Source organism: Nomascus leucogenys, chromosome 6 (genome assembly GCF_006542625.1).
Source record: "Nomascus leucogenys isolate Asia chromosome 6, Asia_NLE_v1, whole genome shotgun sequence".
In the NCBI taxonomy this organism is placed as follows: Eukaryota; Metazoa; Chordata; class Mammalia; order Primates; family Hylobatidae; genus Nomascus; species Nomascus leucogenys.
In genome coordinates, this window is record NC_044386.1 from 120,586,544 (window position 1) to 120,602,446 (window position 15,903).

A 15,903-nucleotide genomic window follows, 5' to 3' on the forward strand; every position below is an offset into this window, starting at 1 on the left:
GAGTTCATGGCCCTGCCCCCTGGTGGCCAGAGCCAGCTTCACAGGATAAGAGCCAGCTAAGCTCCAGCGGCTTTCCAGGAAAAGTGTCCCTTGGAAAGGATGTGGCCTTTTCACAGCTCCCAACAGCGCCCTAGAAATATCTTGGCCTTTCCCCTCCTCTGAGCCCCACACAGAACACAGCCAGCAGAGGACACACTTCCCCGCCATCCAGAAATGGGTTTGATTCTCAGCCGAGGGACAGCAGGACTGGTAGAGACTGTCAGGCCACACAGAGGCCTGCACAGCACCCCCATGCTTGGTGGGGGGTGGGAGGGATGGCGGGGCTGGCTGTCCACAGGCCGGGCATGACAGGGAGGCTCACTGAAGATGGTGCACTTTGGAGGGGCAATGTCAGGGGACAGCTTTCTCTTGTTGGGCCACAGACTCCAAAAGGACAGCACGGTGACTGATTCCCAGGGCTAGAGATGAGGCGGTCAGCCACATGTTGGTGTATGTATATATATATATATGTGTGTGTGTGTGTGTGTATTTATAGATATTTATAGAACAGGACAGGGGCATATCACAAAGGGGGCACAAGTTTTCAGCAATGGTCACACTTGGATGTGTCAGCTCACCACTACAACAGACTAAGTCATAGATGTAGGGGGCTGGCTTTGGCTTTGGGGCTGGGGCAGCCACTGTCAAGTCACAGAACAGCCGCTCGGGCAGGCTTGGAAAGGGAGGTCTCTGAGAAGAGGAGGGATCTGTTTAGAGGTCGAAGTGGGGTCTGGGGCTCTGAGGATGGGATGGTCTTGCCCGACCCAATCAGCTGGTAGTTGGAGAGAAAGCAGAGAGGAACAGGAGAGAGAAAAGCGAGCAGAGAGCTGATGAGGCAAGTGCAGAGCACAGGTGTGCCACAGCAGCTGTGGGAAGGCTGCGGAGGGGAGGGCACAGGTGTGGGTGTGGCAAGGTTTCTGGGAAAGTGGGGCTGGAAGGGAAAGGGGAGGAAGATGGAGGGAGGAGCCAGAGCTTCACAGTTAGTGTCTGGGGTCTGCGGCGGCCCTCCCCACCCCACACACGCTGGCCTCTTTCAGGGCACCCAGGGCAGTGCACCCACCGTTCAGAGCAATGCTCAGCCCCCTCCGGTTTCCCTCTTCTCTGGTCACCCTGTCTTCAAACTCACTGGCCCGGGGCCACCTCTTGCTTTTGGGAACCCAGCGCAACATCCATCAGGCCTGATAGAGAAGGAACACCGCTTGAACCAGGATGATGAAGGTAAAAGGGATGGATGGCTGGAGTGATCGCCGGAGCCCCTCTGGGCAGTCGGAAAGCCCAGGACCCTCTGAAGGGACCCTGGGGGAGGTAGGGAGGACAGGCAGCCGGATGCCACTGGCTATAGACTTGTAAGTCTAAGAGGGGAGCCTCAGCTTGTTGGGGGTTGCAGGTCACATAGGTGAGGCTGGGCCCTTCCTGCTGGGAAAAGCTGAAGAGGGAGAGTCCATGGCAAGGGAGGTGGGCGGGCTTGCTGGGCGGAGCTCAGCCGGGCCAGCAGGCACTGGGGTCCCCTTGGCTGAATAGCAGAGGCGACCTCTAGAAGCAACAGGCCAAGGTGCGTGAGCCTGCTGGCTGCTGGTAGTGCTTCAGCGGGGGCCAGGGACCCTGCTTTCAGCCACATGCTAGCAGTTATTATGGTACGTCCCTGCCTGGCCTGTGAGGTGTGTTGTGGGTTGACCGTGTGTATGGGACTCTCAAGGTTTCTTCCTAGATCACCACTGGATTGTCAACAGATAGAGGAGGTGGGACCTGACTATCACCCCTGCTCTGCAGTGGATTTGGCTCTCAGCACTCCCAGGCTGGGAGCTGGATGCCCTCCCCTGGCAGCATGACTCAGACTTCACAACAGGTACGGCGTGCCCAGGATGACATTCCTAGGCCTCTGGCGGCCTCAGAGTACAGCCCCACACACAACCCCCTCCAAGCTCTCAGCCCTTACCCCATAAGCCACGAGCTCTCTGACAGCTCCAGAGAGCACCCATGTCTGCGTGTTTGGGCGCACAGCCTGTTCCAAGAGCCCACAAGCTCAGCCACGAAGGCTGGGGGTCTTTGGGGCTAGTGGGGGCCAGCCCTGGTAACTGCGTCCAGCCGGGACGCTCTGTACCTGCAGCTTGGAGTCGTCCACGGGCCCCTGTAGCTGTGCTGACGGTGGTCGTGTTGATGTCGCGGATGATGCTGAGAGCCTCTTTCAGCATGTGGTGCACGTGCAGCATCTCGTCGCGCCGCTGTGCCTGCTCTGCCGACTCCTCCATCAGCGTGTTCTGGTCCCCCCGCGAGTACAGGTTGGACAGCAGCTCTGAGAAGATGAACTCCTTGGTCTGAGAGTGGGCAAAGAAGGAAGGAGGTTGGGTCCTGATGCCTGTGCTGCCCTGGCCTCCCGCTGGCCCCTGCTGGGACTGTGTGCTGGAGTTGGAGCCCTGAGTATGGCTTTTCAGATGCGGCTTCTACACAGCTTAAACTCAAAGATCTGCCTCCCCACTGCCCTTTTCTCACTCAGATAGGGACACTGAGGTCCAGAGGGAAGACCTGTCCAAGTCACAGATCTGGGAGGGGACCCTGGACCTATCATGCTACCAGGACACCTGTCTACTCAGTTTTTTCAAATTTTTTTTGGAGATAGGATCTTACTCTGTCGCTAGGCTGGAGTATAGTGGGCGAGATCACCGCTCACTGCATCCTCAACCTCTTGGGCTCAAAGTGATCCTCTAATGTCAGCCTATCAAGTAGCTAGGACTATAGGCACGTGCCACCACGAAGCCCAGCTATTTTTAAAATTTTTGTGTAAAGGCCAGGTCTCACTATGTTGCTCAGGCTGGTCTCAAACTCCTGGGCTCAAGCTATCCTCCCACCTTGGCTTCCCAAAGTGCTGGGATTACAGGCATGGGCCACTGTCCTCAGTCCCACGTTATATTTCTATGAGACAGCTCTGGTCTGGACCGTGCCTCCCTCCCTGGACCTGGTCCCATAGGGCTGGTCAGCATCTCCCCCAGGCCAACATGGCCACCTGCATCCCCAGTGCCACAGGAGCCCCCACCCCCATGAGGCGGTGCATGTACGTTGTAGATCGTGATGTGCATGATGGTCTTGGGCTTGACACCAACCATGAGGTCCCACACGGTCTTGTTGACAATGGCCATGCAGGAGTCCACCAGGTTCTGGGTGGTTTCCATTTGCTGCTCCAGCTGTGGGTCCATGGAGTGCATGAAGCTGTCGGAGCCATTCTCCTCGGCCTTGCTGTCCTGTCACGGAGAATGCAAGGTCATCAGGGTGGCCAGGCCATGCAGCCAGGCTCCAGGAATCCCTAGGATCTCAGTCCCTCCAAGAGTACCTGGAACATTGAAGCACAGAGAGAAGCAACTGGCCTGAACATGCACCCAGCTCCCCACACGCTCTAGATGGTTTCAGTCCTCTGCCTCTCAGGACCCCAGACTCCCCTGATTCAAGTCTCCTCTTAGTTCTGACTCTAGTGCCCAGAATTTGCCTCAAGTTACCAATCCAGAAATTGGAAAAGAACATCTCCAGGTCCCTTGCTTGAAGACCTGGCCAGAGCTTGTGCCAGGCTGCAGATGCCTGGCAGGAGGCAAGAAAAGGGCATACTCAGTTTCCCCTTGTCCTGGGAGGCCCACACACCAACACTGCCACCGCCACTGCCACCAGGGAATGCAGCAAAGTAGACACACAGAGAGAGGAAAACAGGAAGGGTTGAGTGAACCTGGGACACTGCACCCCAACTTTAATGTATTGTTGAATTCAATTAGCTAATACTTTGAGGAATTTGCATCAATATTCATCAGTGATATTGGCCTGTAGTTTTCTTTTTTGGATGTATATTTAGTTTGGTACCAGGGTAATACTAGCCTTGTAGAATGAGTTTGGAAGTATTCCCTCCTCCTCTATTTTTGGAATCGTTTGGGTAAGGTTGGTGTTAGTTCTTCTTTAAATGTTTGCTAGAATTCAGCAGTGAATCATCAGGTCCCAGGCTTTTCTTTGCTGGGAGACTTTTCATTACCGCTTCGATCCCATTATTTGTTATTGGTCTGTTCTGGTTTTGGATTTCATCCTGGTTCAGTCTTGGTAGTCTGGATGTGTCTGGAAATTTATTCATTTTTAGTGGGTTTTCCTATTTGTTTGCATATAGTTGCTGATAATAGCCACTAGTGATCCTTTGAGTTTTTGTGGTATCAGTTGTCATGTTTCCTTTTGTTTGTCAATGTTGTTTATCTTTTTAAAGAAACAACTTTTCTTTTTTTTGAGATGGAGTCTTGCTCTGTTGCCCAGGCTGGAGTGCAATGGCACAATCTTGGCTCACTGCAACCTCTGCCTCCCAGGTTCAAGTGATTCTCCTGCCTCAGCCTCCTGAGTAGCTGGGATTACAGGCGCATACCACCACCCCGGGTAATTTTTCTATTTTTAGTAGAGACGTGGTTTCACCATGTTGATCAAGCTGGTCTTGAACTCCTGACCTCATAAGCTGCCCACTTCGGCCCTGCAAAGTGCTGGGATTACAGGCGTGAGAATCCGTGCCCAGCCCACATTTTGTTTTTAAATTTCACTTATTTACTTTTTTTTTTTCTTTTGCAGACAGGGTCTCATTCCGTTGCCCAGGCTGGAGTGCAGTGGTGCAATCATGGCTCACTGTAACCTTGAACACCTAAACTCAAGAGATCCTCCCACCTCAGCCTCATGAGTAGCTGGGACTACAAGCCTGCACCACCACACCTGGCTAATTTTTCTAGTTTTTTGTAGAGAAAGGGTTTTGCTATGTTGCCCAGGCTGGTCTTGAACTCCTGGCCTCAAGCAATCCTCCTGCCGTGGCCTCCCAAAGTGCCGGGATTACAGGCATGAGCCACCATGCCGGGCCTATATATACATTTTCTTTTCAAGTTATATAAAGTATTCTGTATGCATCCTTCTGGAATTTGTTGTTCTCACTTAATATTATATTGCTAAAGTTCTTATTGTTGTTTATCGCTGGCATTCATTCTTTTTGAGTGCTTGTGAAATCACCAGAAGATAGAGATCCTGAGATCTCTTAAGAACTGCTGCTGGGAGTATACACTGGTATGACCACTTTGGAAAACAGTTTGGCTCCCTCTCATAAGGTTCAATATTCACACTCCTCCCAGCCCAGCAATTCTACTCTACATGCAAGAGAAATTCTTGCCTATATAAAACTGGGGATGTGGACAAGGAATGTTCCTAACAGCTCTGTTCAAAATAGCAAAAACCTATTGCCCATCAACTGGAGAGTAGGTGACTAAATTGTGCTTTTTATTCCCTTTCATTTCCTGTAGTCTTATGATGCAAGTGGCTTTCCCATGGCTAGCTTAGGGAGGGGGATACTCTTGGCAATCGAGTCTGTGGTGGCAGTCCTGCTTAGCCCTAGGGCAATCGGTGCTGACCAAAACAAGAGTAAACAGAGCAAGGTGCCCCATTGAGCCAATGCCTTGGGTCCCTGGAGGTACAGTCTTGTACCTGGAGGAAATAGCCATCATACAAATCAGTGTTTTCTTTTTTTTTTTTTTTTTTTTTTTGAGACGGAGTCTCGCTCTGTCGCCCAGGCTGGAGTGCAGTGGTGCAATCTCGGCTCACTGCAAGCTCCGCCTCCCGGGTTCACACCATTCTCCTGCCTCAGCCTCTCCCAGTAGCTGGGACTACAGGCGCCCGCCACCACGCCCAGCTAATTTTTTGTATTTTTAGTAGAGACGGGGTTTCACCGTGGTCTCAATCTCCTGACCTCGTGATCCGCCCGCCTCGGCCTCCCAAAGTGCTCAGTGTTTTCAAATGCTCTGTCACTGGGCTGAGTCCAAAGGACATCCTCCCTTAAAACATTACAAAGTTTATTGGGGCTACCATTTATTGAGCATTTATCATGTGCCTGATCATGTACTAATTGCATGCATTATTTTATTATTTTATTTATTTACTTATTCATTTATTTGAGATAGGGTCTCTCTCTGTTTCCTGGGCTGGAGTGCAGTGGTGCGATCACAGCTCACTGCAGCCTCAAACTCCTGGGCTCAAGTGGTCTCACCTCAGCCTCTCGAGTAGCTGGACTATAGGCCTAAGCCACCAAGTCCAGCTAATTTTTAAAAAAACATTTTCATAGAAATGTGGTCTGGCTTTGTTGCCCATGCTAGTCTCGAACTCCTGGCTTCAAGTGATCCTCCTCCTTCAGCCTCATTATTGCATTTACTCTTCACCATCACCCTGTAAGAGTGCCTGGGGGTAGGTGCTCCACACAGTAGCAATGTAGCAACCTCCACTCATAGGTGACAATGAGACTCAGTGTAGTCAAGCAACGTCTCAAAGGTCACACAGACGGAGGGTGGCTGGGCCAGGATGAAGACCTAGGACTCTAAAGCTGGTGCACCAGTAAATGAGAAAATCTCTGGGGGTTCAGGATCGCTTCCTCCCAAGAAATCTTTCTCCAAAGGTTCTCAAAACAATGACAGATCCGTCTTTCCTAAAGCAAACAAAACTAGCAGCCCCTTCATTTTAGAGGGGGGAGGGGGGATAAAGATTAGCTAAGCTCCAGGGCATCCCATTTTAATCCTACATATTTATCAGGCAACTGCCAGCACAGCACCCCAAACCTAAAGAACCATGCACAGCTGTCTCTGTGGGGCATGGCGTGTCCATGCACATAAAGATTTTCCGATGTGTGTTTACAGGCCAGTGGCATCATCCTCAGTCACAGGTTAAAGGGCAGCTAGGCCTGGCCTGCTAGGCACCACCGTGAGAATCTGCTGAGCTTTCCAACTAGTTTATCTGTTGTTTGCAATGAAAGACGCCCTGAAAAGAAGGGGTGTGGGTGGGAAGAGTTCTGATTTGAGGTCCCCTGATCCGGGCACGATCTCCTTCCCCAGTCGCCAGTTTAATCAGAGGACTCCATCTGTAAACACAGGCTCAAGCTCTGTCCCCCAACCCCCTCTTTCAACCAGGTGCCACCCTCTACTTCTCTTCCATAGAAAACAGCCTAGGCTGCCAGCATTCCCTTAGGATCTGTGCCCCAGGCCTGGCTTAATTTTTTCCTCTCCAAAGAGCCATCTGTAGGGCCAGAAGCCAGCAAAGCCTAACTCATTACTGGACGCCAGTTCCTCTGCCTTTCAGTGATTCCTACCTTACCCTGGGGTTTTATGTTTCTTGTCTCAACCCTAACATTTCTCACTCCTCCACAAGTCGAATTGCTCACACCAGCCAACTGAAGCATGCTCTTCTTGACACAGTTAGCTCTCGGCACACGGTTGGTGCTAAAAAAAAAAAAATGAGCATTATGTCAATTTCATTGATCAACAAAAGTGATGGCTCCATTGCAAAGTCGATAGTGCCTGGGCCTCTGAGTTCAAGAGCCTTCTAGACAAAGGGCTCTGAGCTGAAACATGAGCATGCACACATATGCATCTCTCTCGGTCTCATGAGATAATTCGGATACTTGGTTGTTATCCTTGAGCATTTTCCTACCTCATTAATGCACCTGTAGCCAACACAATAATAATTATAGCTAATAATGGCTAAAGCTGAGGACTTTCCTGAGCCAGGCAGTGGCTTTAAAAACTTTAATGTTTTCACATAGACTCTCATTGAATAATTTCTGTTTTTTCAGATCAAGAAACTGAGACTTACTATCACATTTGGGATTAAGTTTAAAAAAAAAAAAAAGAAACTGAGGCTTAAAGCTGTCTAGTATTTCACAGCCAGCAAATGGCTAAGTTGGAACTTGAACCCAGGCAGTAGAGCCCCAGGATCCTGTGCCCTTACCCATTACCTAGTGTTGGCTACACAAAACTAGTGTCTACACATCTTCAACTACGGTTTAAGCTATCGTTTAAGTGGGTGACATATTTTTCACTACACTTTATGTAGGTGACTTTCAGTTTGGGGGTATTCTACTTACGCTATCTATTGAGCTGGATATTAACTGAGAACAAATAGAAACTAATGAACTCTGAAAAACATAAAACATGAGCAACGTGATGTCACCGCAAAAGACAAAACAGCCCACAGCCTTCTTGTGACTGTATTTTGCTGACAGTCCACGACCTAATAATCAACCTGAACTCAGCGGTGCTCTGTTCCCTTGGGGGACACACACAACACACACGGGAGAAACACACACACACACACACACACTACAGTTGGTGGTTGTGCCGCCCTGAGCCTCCAGTAGGCGAGTGTGAGGAATGTAGGGACTAGATGGGTCGGGCAGAAAGGTGCTGGGTCAAGGGGAGGAGGGGGCAGCCGGGAGCGCGCGCGCTCTGGACTCCTGCAACCGCCAAAACGGGTGCGCGCGGGGCGCGCCGGGGTGAGGGGTGAAGGGGTGACAGGGAAGGTGGCAGGGTTGGGGCAGCCCTTTCCCAGGCGGTAGCGGGGCGGTGGTGCTGTTGCCCTTTTTTTTTTTTCTTTTTTGGAGATGGAGTCTCGCTGTGTCTCCCAGGCTGGAGGGCAGTGGCGCGATCTCGGCTCACTGCAAGCTCTGCCTCCCGGGTTCACGCCATTCTCCTGCCTCAGCCTCCCGAGTAGTTGGGACTACAGGCGCCCGCCACCACGCCCGGCTAATTTTTTGTCTTTTTAGTAGAGACGGGGTTTCACCGCGTTAGCCAGGATGGCCTCGATCTCCTGACCTCGTGATCCGCCCTCCTCAGCCTCCCAAAGTGCTGGGATTACAGGCGTGAGCCATCGCGCCCGGCTAATTTTCTGTATTTTTAGTAGAGACGGGGTTTCACCGTGTTAGCCAGGATGGTCTCGATCTCCTGACCTCGTGATCCGCCTGCCTCGGCCTCCCAAAGTGCCAAAGTGCTGGGATTCCAGGCGTGAGCCGCCGCGCCCGGCCGCTGTTGCCCTTTTAAGCTGCGGCTGACAGGAGCCGCCCGTCCAGTCGGTGGAGTCGGTTACACAGGGAGCAGCCCCCGAGGCCGCCACACCGCTCCCCGCCGAGGCCTGGGTGCCCCTCGCCATTTTCCACCCGCGCTCCCACGAAGGTTGAGGCGGCGGGGAGAGGCGAAGCCGCGAGAGCTCGGCCGGGCGGTCCCGCCGGGTGGTCGCAGCAGTGACAGCGGCTCCGGACCGGCTCCCCTTCCGCGCCCCTCCCGCCGGAGATGAGGGGAAGATGTCCCCGTCAGGGTTAAGGCCAGGCGGAAGGTGCTGGCGTCTACCTTCCACGAGAACCAGGAGCCGCAGCGGCGGCTCACGCTCCACTGCGACATCGCGGTGAGGGCAGGGCCGGGGCGGAGAGCGGGGAGTCCCGGGACAAACGGCCGCCTGCCCAGTAGAGGCCCCGGTTCCCCCCGCTTCTCCCTCAACGGGCCCGGCCCCGCCCCCGGGACTGCGCGAGGCTTGGGCGGGAGGAGGCGGAGGGCGCGTCTCTCGCGCTCCGAGCGCGGGGCTGGCTTGGGGGCTGCTGGTCCTTCTTGGCCCCCGTCGCTGCGCACCGAGGTGGAAGCCCGCGGCGGCCGGAGCCCTCCTGGGACCCGTGGTCGCCCTCAGTCAGCGGGACTGCTCCCGGGACCGCGACAGGGCGGGACAGGGCGCTCCAGCGTTAAACAACGAGCCCAGGCGCCGAAGGGAAAAGGCCTCTGAGATGTTCGGGTTTTTACCTGGGCGCGGTGGCTCCCGCCTGTAATCCCAGCACTTTGGGAGGCCGAGGCGGGCGGATCTCCTGAGGTCAGGAGTTCGAGACCAGCGTGGCCAACGTGGTCTCTACTAAACGTTTCTACAACGTTTCTACTAAAAAATACAAAAATTAGCCGGGCGTGGTGGCAGGCGCCTTAATCCCAGCTACTTGGGAGGCAGAGGCAGGAGAATCGTTTGAACCCGGGAGGCGGAGGTTGCAGTGAGCCGAGATCAAGCCATTGCACTCAAACCTGGGGGACAAGAGCGAGACTTCTCTCAAAAAAAAAAAAAAAAAAAGTTTTCTTTTTCTTTCTTTTTTTTTTGGACACAGTCTCACTCTGTCGCCCAGGCTGGAGTGCAGTGGCGGGATCTCGGCTACCGGCAGCCTATGTCTCTTGACAGTCCACGGGTTAAAGCGATTTTCCTGCCTCAGCCTCCCGAGTAGCTGGGATTACAGGCGCCCCCCACCAGGGCTGGCTAACTTTTGTGTTTTTAGTACAGAAGGGGTTTCACCGTGTTGGCCACGCTGGTCTCGAACTCCTGACCTCAAATGACCCACCTCTGCCTCCCAAAGTGCTGGGATTCCAGGCGTGAGCCACCGCGCCGGGACACAAGACCCTTAAGTTTTAAGGCCTCATTCTTCAGTCAGGTTTTCCCCGTTCCCGCGTCTTCGGCCAATTTTTTTTTTTTTTTTTTGAGTCAATTTGTACAGACATCTTTAATTAGCAATATGTTTAAATAGTTACAAGCCTTTCCTTCTTTTCTTGTGACAGTTTGAGTTGAATTTCTATCATTTGCAACCTGTCACTGTAAGGCACAAACATGATCACGCAAGATGCGACAGTAGATTTAAGCCAGTTGTTTTTAAGTTTGTGTTTAAGGAGAAACTAACAATGAAAACGGACTCGTTGACGGAGGAAAAGGTGGAATGCAGCCTCTGGTGCTGTTTGAGCGATCCCTCTCCCCCGGCCTGGCCGCGCGCTGCTGTGTTCTGGAAAGGCTCATTGTACCGTCGAGGCGGCAGGTAAGAGTCCTGTACAGGTGTCTGCCCGCTTTTCCTTTTAGGCTTCCGTGTCAGCTGGTTTTCCCCTGTAGACTGTGTCCCTGACCTCCACCCCTTAACCCTATCCAATCTGTCTTTACATGTCTGACCATCAAGGCTCTCCTGGGTCATATTCAGTTCATGTTGATAATTTCCCTTCCTCCCCTCTTTGGTCCTCACTTTTTGCTTTGGTCATATTATGCTATATTCTGTAAGCCTTTTTAATTTTTTTTTATGGTGGCAGGGGAAAATATTTTATAATTATGCTTTGTGCTTTTTATTTTCCAGGCAGTAAATGCTTGGTAAATATTTGTTTTATTGAGTATATGACCCTATTCTAGCTATATTGTGCTTGAACAAAAATCTTAACTGCCTTGTAGGTTAACTGCTAAGAATTTGTCAAAAGTGCAGAGCTACATCAAGAACTTGTCACAGATCGTACAAAAAGGTCTCTGAGGGCTTGATGGAAGTCTGTAAATTGATTTCATATGAAAGAGAGTGTAAGAAGTGAAAATGTAAAGCGTGACTGGAGAGCCAGAGAGATAAAGCCAGGGTCCCTTTCTCCTTTCTAACAGTATTATGTGGTCTCTTTTAGAAATCATTCTGAAAGACAATGCCACCTGGGAACCTAGGAAACCATCCAGTGGGTTTCTGCAGGTTAGGCCGTTCAACTCCTCATCAGCACCTTTGTTTTCTCTGCCTCAGTTTGCTTCAGTGATGTTCTCAGTAGCTGTAATTGCTGTCTGTCTTTGAATACTTAAGCATTTTTTTTTAGCTCACAGGGGGATATGTGCATTTTTATTTAACCAAGTGTTAGAATTTTTACTCTGCTGATGTGGGCTTGGGGTTAGCTACTTTGGTTGTTTAGTTGTAAAATGATTAGCAGGGAAAACCGTGTGTGTGTGTGTGTGTGTGTATAAGTTTCTTTTGTTGTCAGAGCACTTAGAATTTTATTTTATATGGTAATTCTGTCAGTTTACTTTATTCTCCACCCATTTATCGAACAGCAAAATATGAAAGTAGTATGTCCCATAACTAGCTTTCAGAAGAATTACAACTGCTGTATATCTGAACTTTCCTTCCCTTCCCTTCCCTTCCCTTCCCTTCCCTTCCCTTCCCTTCCCTCCCTTCCCTCCCTCCCCTCCCCTCCCCTCCCCCCTTCCCTTCACTCTCTTTTCTTTTCTTTTCTTTTTTCTTTTATGACGGATTCTCACTCTGTCACCCAGGCTGGAGTGCAGTGGCATGATCTCATCTCACTGCAACCTCCGCCGCCCAGGTTCAAGCGATTCTCCTGCCTCAGCCTCCTGAGTAGCTGGGATTACAGGCACTTGCCACCCCACCTGGCTAAGTTTTATAGTTTTGGTAGAGACGGGGTTCACCATCTTGGCCAGGCTGGTTTTGAACTCCTGACCTCGTGATCCACCTGCCTCGGCCTCCTAAAATGCTGGGGTTACAGGCGTGAGCCACTGTGCCTGGCTGAATTTTCAAGAAGAAGTTTGTGCATCAATTTTCAAAAAATTATGGTATCAAAAGAGAGCTGTGTCCTATATGTGGAAAGATACAAAAACTGAACATTCTGGCAGGCAGTTTTGCTTGCTGTTGCCTGAGATAGAGCCACACATTGGTCTCAGTGGATTTATGGAGAAAAATGGATACAGAAAGTTAATTCTAAATAAGACCAAAAAATCCTTTTCTTGAGCAGTGACAGGTAAAGAGATTGTCTTGGTTAACTTGAAATGTGTTGCCCTTGATCAAGACAGTTTTATGGTGGGGATGGTAGTGCTGATAAACTTGTTTGAAATTTGTCCGCTTATAGTAACCTTTGTGGTAGCTGTCACAGACAACTTCATCCTCACAGGCCTTAAAATTACTATAAAACTAATAGAATGGAGGAGAAACAGGGGACCTGAATAATTAGATGCTTAGATAATTGTAATGTGTTTTCATAACCGGTGAAAAACAGCAGTGTTAGAAGCACTTAAACATTCTATGTAAGGAACACTGCCTGAATTTATATTGCGATTTTTGAGCACCATTCGCTGTTTAAAAATTGGCGTATTTTAGGTCGTATTTTGAAGACAAATAGAAAATTTATCTTTTCAAGGTGGATATAAAGCTTAACCTTATCAAAATTACAAAATTTAAAGCATATGATTGAAAAATATTAATGCATAGGTTTAAATATTGGTCATCATTTTAGATGTCTTTCAAAATAGATTGTCTCATAAATATTAAACTGAACAAACTTTGAACATGTTGTAGAGTTTGCGCTGAAGGTTAAGTTTCTTGTGGTGGTGGATCTTTTATCATATGGATAACAAAACCTTCTTATTTTAAGAAATTTAGAAAATTTTTAGGCAAAACCAGAAAATACTACCGATAATTCTATCACTCAGAAGGTACTACTATCAGAATTTTGTATTTTTCCAGTCATCTGCTCATTTCTTTTCTCCTATGTATGTATATGTTTTCTCTCCCTTGAAAAATCAGATTTTTTTTGTAATCTGCTTTTTCACTCAACAATATTGTAGATCCGTGTCATAAGTTACTCCTCTACAGTGGCTTCAGTTATTATGCGCTTTCTGTTGGATGACTATACCATCTAGTCAGTCACGTTTCCTGGTACTGAATACATAGGGGTGTGTGGGGGTGTGTGTGTGTGTGTGTGTGTGTGTGTATTTTTTTCTACCTTAACTACTGCTTTAGACATCAATAGGTAGAGTTGAATCCTTGAAACCTTCCAAGTGGTGGCTTTCAGTTCTCATTGCTGAATTGGTTTCTAGAGATGGAACAAATTATATTGTATGGAAAGTTTTTTTTTTTTTTTTTTTTTTTTTTTGAGATGAAGTCTCGCTCTTGTCGCCCAGGCTGGAGTGCAATGGTGTGATCTCAGCTCACTGCAACCTCTGCCTCCTGGGCTCAAGCGATTCTCCTACCTCAGTCTCCCAAGTAGCTGGGATTACAGGTGCCTGCCACCACGCCCAGCTAATTTTTGTAGTTTTAGTAGAGGTGGGGTTTCACCATGTTGGCCAGACTGGTCTTGAACTCCTGACCTCAGGTGACCCACCTGCTTTGGCCTCCCAAAATGCTGGGATTACAGGAGTGAGCCACCATGCCCAGCCTATTTTTCTTCTAGGTACCAGCTTGTATTTATCAGTTTGGTAAAAATGTTAGAAAGTGTGCAATAAAATGGGCAGTTTCACAGTCGTGGCACAAAGTATAATTATCTTTGACTTTCTAGAAAGCAGTTTGGCTTTCTAGAAACTTGCCTAACCTCTCCCCATTTAGGCAAGATGAATTCTGACTACCCCAAGGTAGCCAACCTTGTCCCTGTGATTCCAGATCTCCCAGAAAGAGAGGTCTAGTCTCAGGGAAAACCCAGATTTTCTTGGCTTAGCCCACCTTGACAGCTAATCACTGGAAATGGGGTGGATTGGTCAGGTTTTGTGCCAAGAGAGGGAGGTGGAAAGATGGGAGGGAGGTAGCAAAACTGGCCTCAATGGAACTCTGTAAGTTAATATGGAATGGCAAAGGGATGTTTCTTCCAATGAAGAAATTCTAGGGAAGGAAGGAAAATGGAGGGGAAGGCAGCAGTTCTCAAAATTTTGGAATCAGGACTCCTTTACAGTCTTAAAAATATATTGAGGGCCCAAGGAGCTTTGGTTTATGTAGGTTATATCTATTGGTATTTATCACTAGAAATTAAATCAGAAATATTTAAACTGTTCTTTAAAAGCTCACCACATATTGTTATAAATGCTTTTATGAAAACGTTTCTAAACCCAAAGTAGCACAATCTTACATTTTTTTGCAAATTTCTTTGATGTTTGGTATGTCATTTTCATCTGCATTCAATTTATTGTGTGATATTTGCTTGAAAAAAATGTGAACAATGTCCAATCTCATACAGATAGCCATTTTAGATCATTGTGGAGATATATATATATGTATTTTTTAAATTTTTTTCGAGGTGGGGTCTTGCTCTGTTGCCCAGGCTGGAATGCAGTGGTGTGATCATAGCTCACTGCAGCCTTAGTTTCCGGGGACTCAGGTGATCCTCCCACCTCAGCCTCCAGAATAGTTGGGACTACAGGTGTGTATCACCACACCTGGCTAATTTTTTGTATCTTTTTGTAGAGACAGGGTTTTGCCATGTTGCCTAGGCTTCTTTTTTGATACTCCATCAAAACTTGGTTTTTCTTGAACTTTGGATCTTTTACCCTTGCATGATATTATAACATCATGCATTGGTCATTTAGAAAATAATGGTTCACTGAGATCTTCTACATGTTGATACATTTGATTATACAGTATCAAAATACATTTATCAATGTCACCATCAATCTCATCAGAATACTTTTGGAAAGCTATGGTGGATATAAGTTTTCTAAAATTCTAATTTTTTGTTCAAAAGCTTGAATTTTATTATTAGCAATTTTATTATTGAATTTTATTATGGCCTGTCTGTTGTTTTTCTTGAGATGACAGAATCTCATTTTTTGAGAAAATGTCTCCCAAAAACCCAAGTTGAAATAACATTGTTTGTCAGTCATCCTTTCAAGTAAAAATGGTATTCCATTAAAATGGTTAATTCACTTCATGACTTAGTCACACGAGGGTTTTTTCTCAGGATTCTGCAGAAATGCTCATGGGTACTTCCCGTTTCATCACTGGAAATATTAACGAGACATATTCAAGGATGAAGATGTAGTAACATTTTCACTGCTTCATCATAGACACACGAGGGTTTTTTCTCAGGCAGTCTGCAGGAATGCTCATGTGTACTTCCAGTTTCATCACTGGAAATATTAAAGAGACATGTTCAAGGATGAAGACGTAGTAAAATTTTCACTGCTTCATCATAGACATTCTTTTTATTTTTGAGACAGGGCCTTGTTCTGTCACCCATGCTGGAGGGCAGTAGCATGATCACAGCTCACTGTAGCCTCCACCTTCTGGGCTCAATCCTCCGGCCTCAGCCTTCCAAGTAGCTGGGACTACAGGTATGCAACCACCACGTCCAGCTAAATTTTGTACTTTTTATAGAGATGGGGTTTCACCATGTTGGCCAGGCTGGTCTCAAACTCCTGACCTCAAGTGATCCACCTGCCTCGGCTTCCCAAAGTGCTGGGATTACAGGCGTGAGACACCATGCCCGACCTGCCCTTCCTTTTCAAACCTTTCCTGTGCATAGTGAAGAATACCATGACTAC

General features: G+C 48.4%; 1 protein-coding gene and 1 long non-coding RNA gene across 2 annotated transcripts; one reads left to right on the plus strand and one right to left on the minus strand.

Moving 5' to 3' along the window:
- Positions 1-1,211: 1,211 nt before the first annotated feature.
- On the minus strand, positions 1,212-9,204 carry LOC100581914 (putative GED domain-containing protein DNM1P46). The gene is made up of 5 exons (XM_030815138.1): positions 9,192-9,204; positions 7,199-7,289; positions 3,071-3,275; positions 2,141-2,354; positions 1,212-1,335 (listed from the first exon to the last, which is right to left on the minus strand). Exons 2-5 carry the CDS (start codon positions 7,247-7,249, stop codon positions 1,212-1,214), a joined length of 594 nt encoding a protein of 197 aa, XP_030670998.1. The 5' UTR covers positions 7,250-7,289; positions 9,192-9,204.
- A 191-nt stretch (positions 9,205-9,395) lies between these two features.
- Positions 9,396-15,693, plus strand: LOC115835413. Its single transcript, XR_004030375.1, has 3 exons — positions 9,396-9,471; positions 10,518-10,672; positions 15,580-15,693. It is a non-coding gene; the product is annotated as an uncharacterized LOC115835413 (long non-coding RNA).
- The last annotated feature ends 210 nt before the right edge of the window (positions 15,694-15,903 follow it).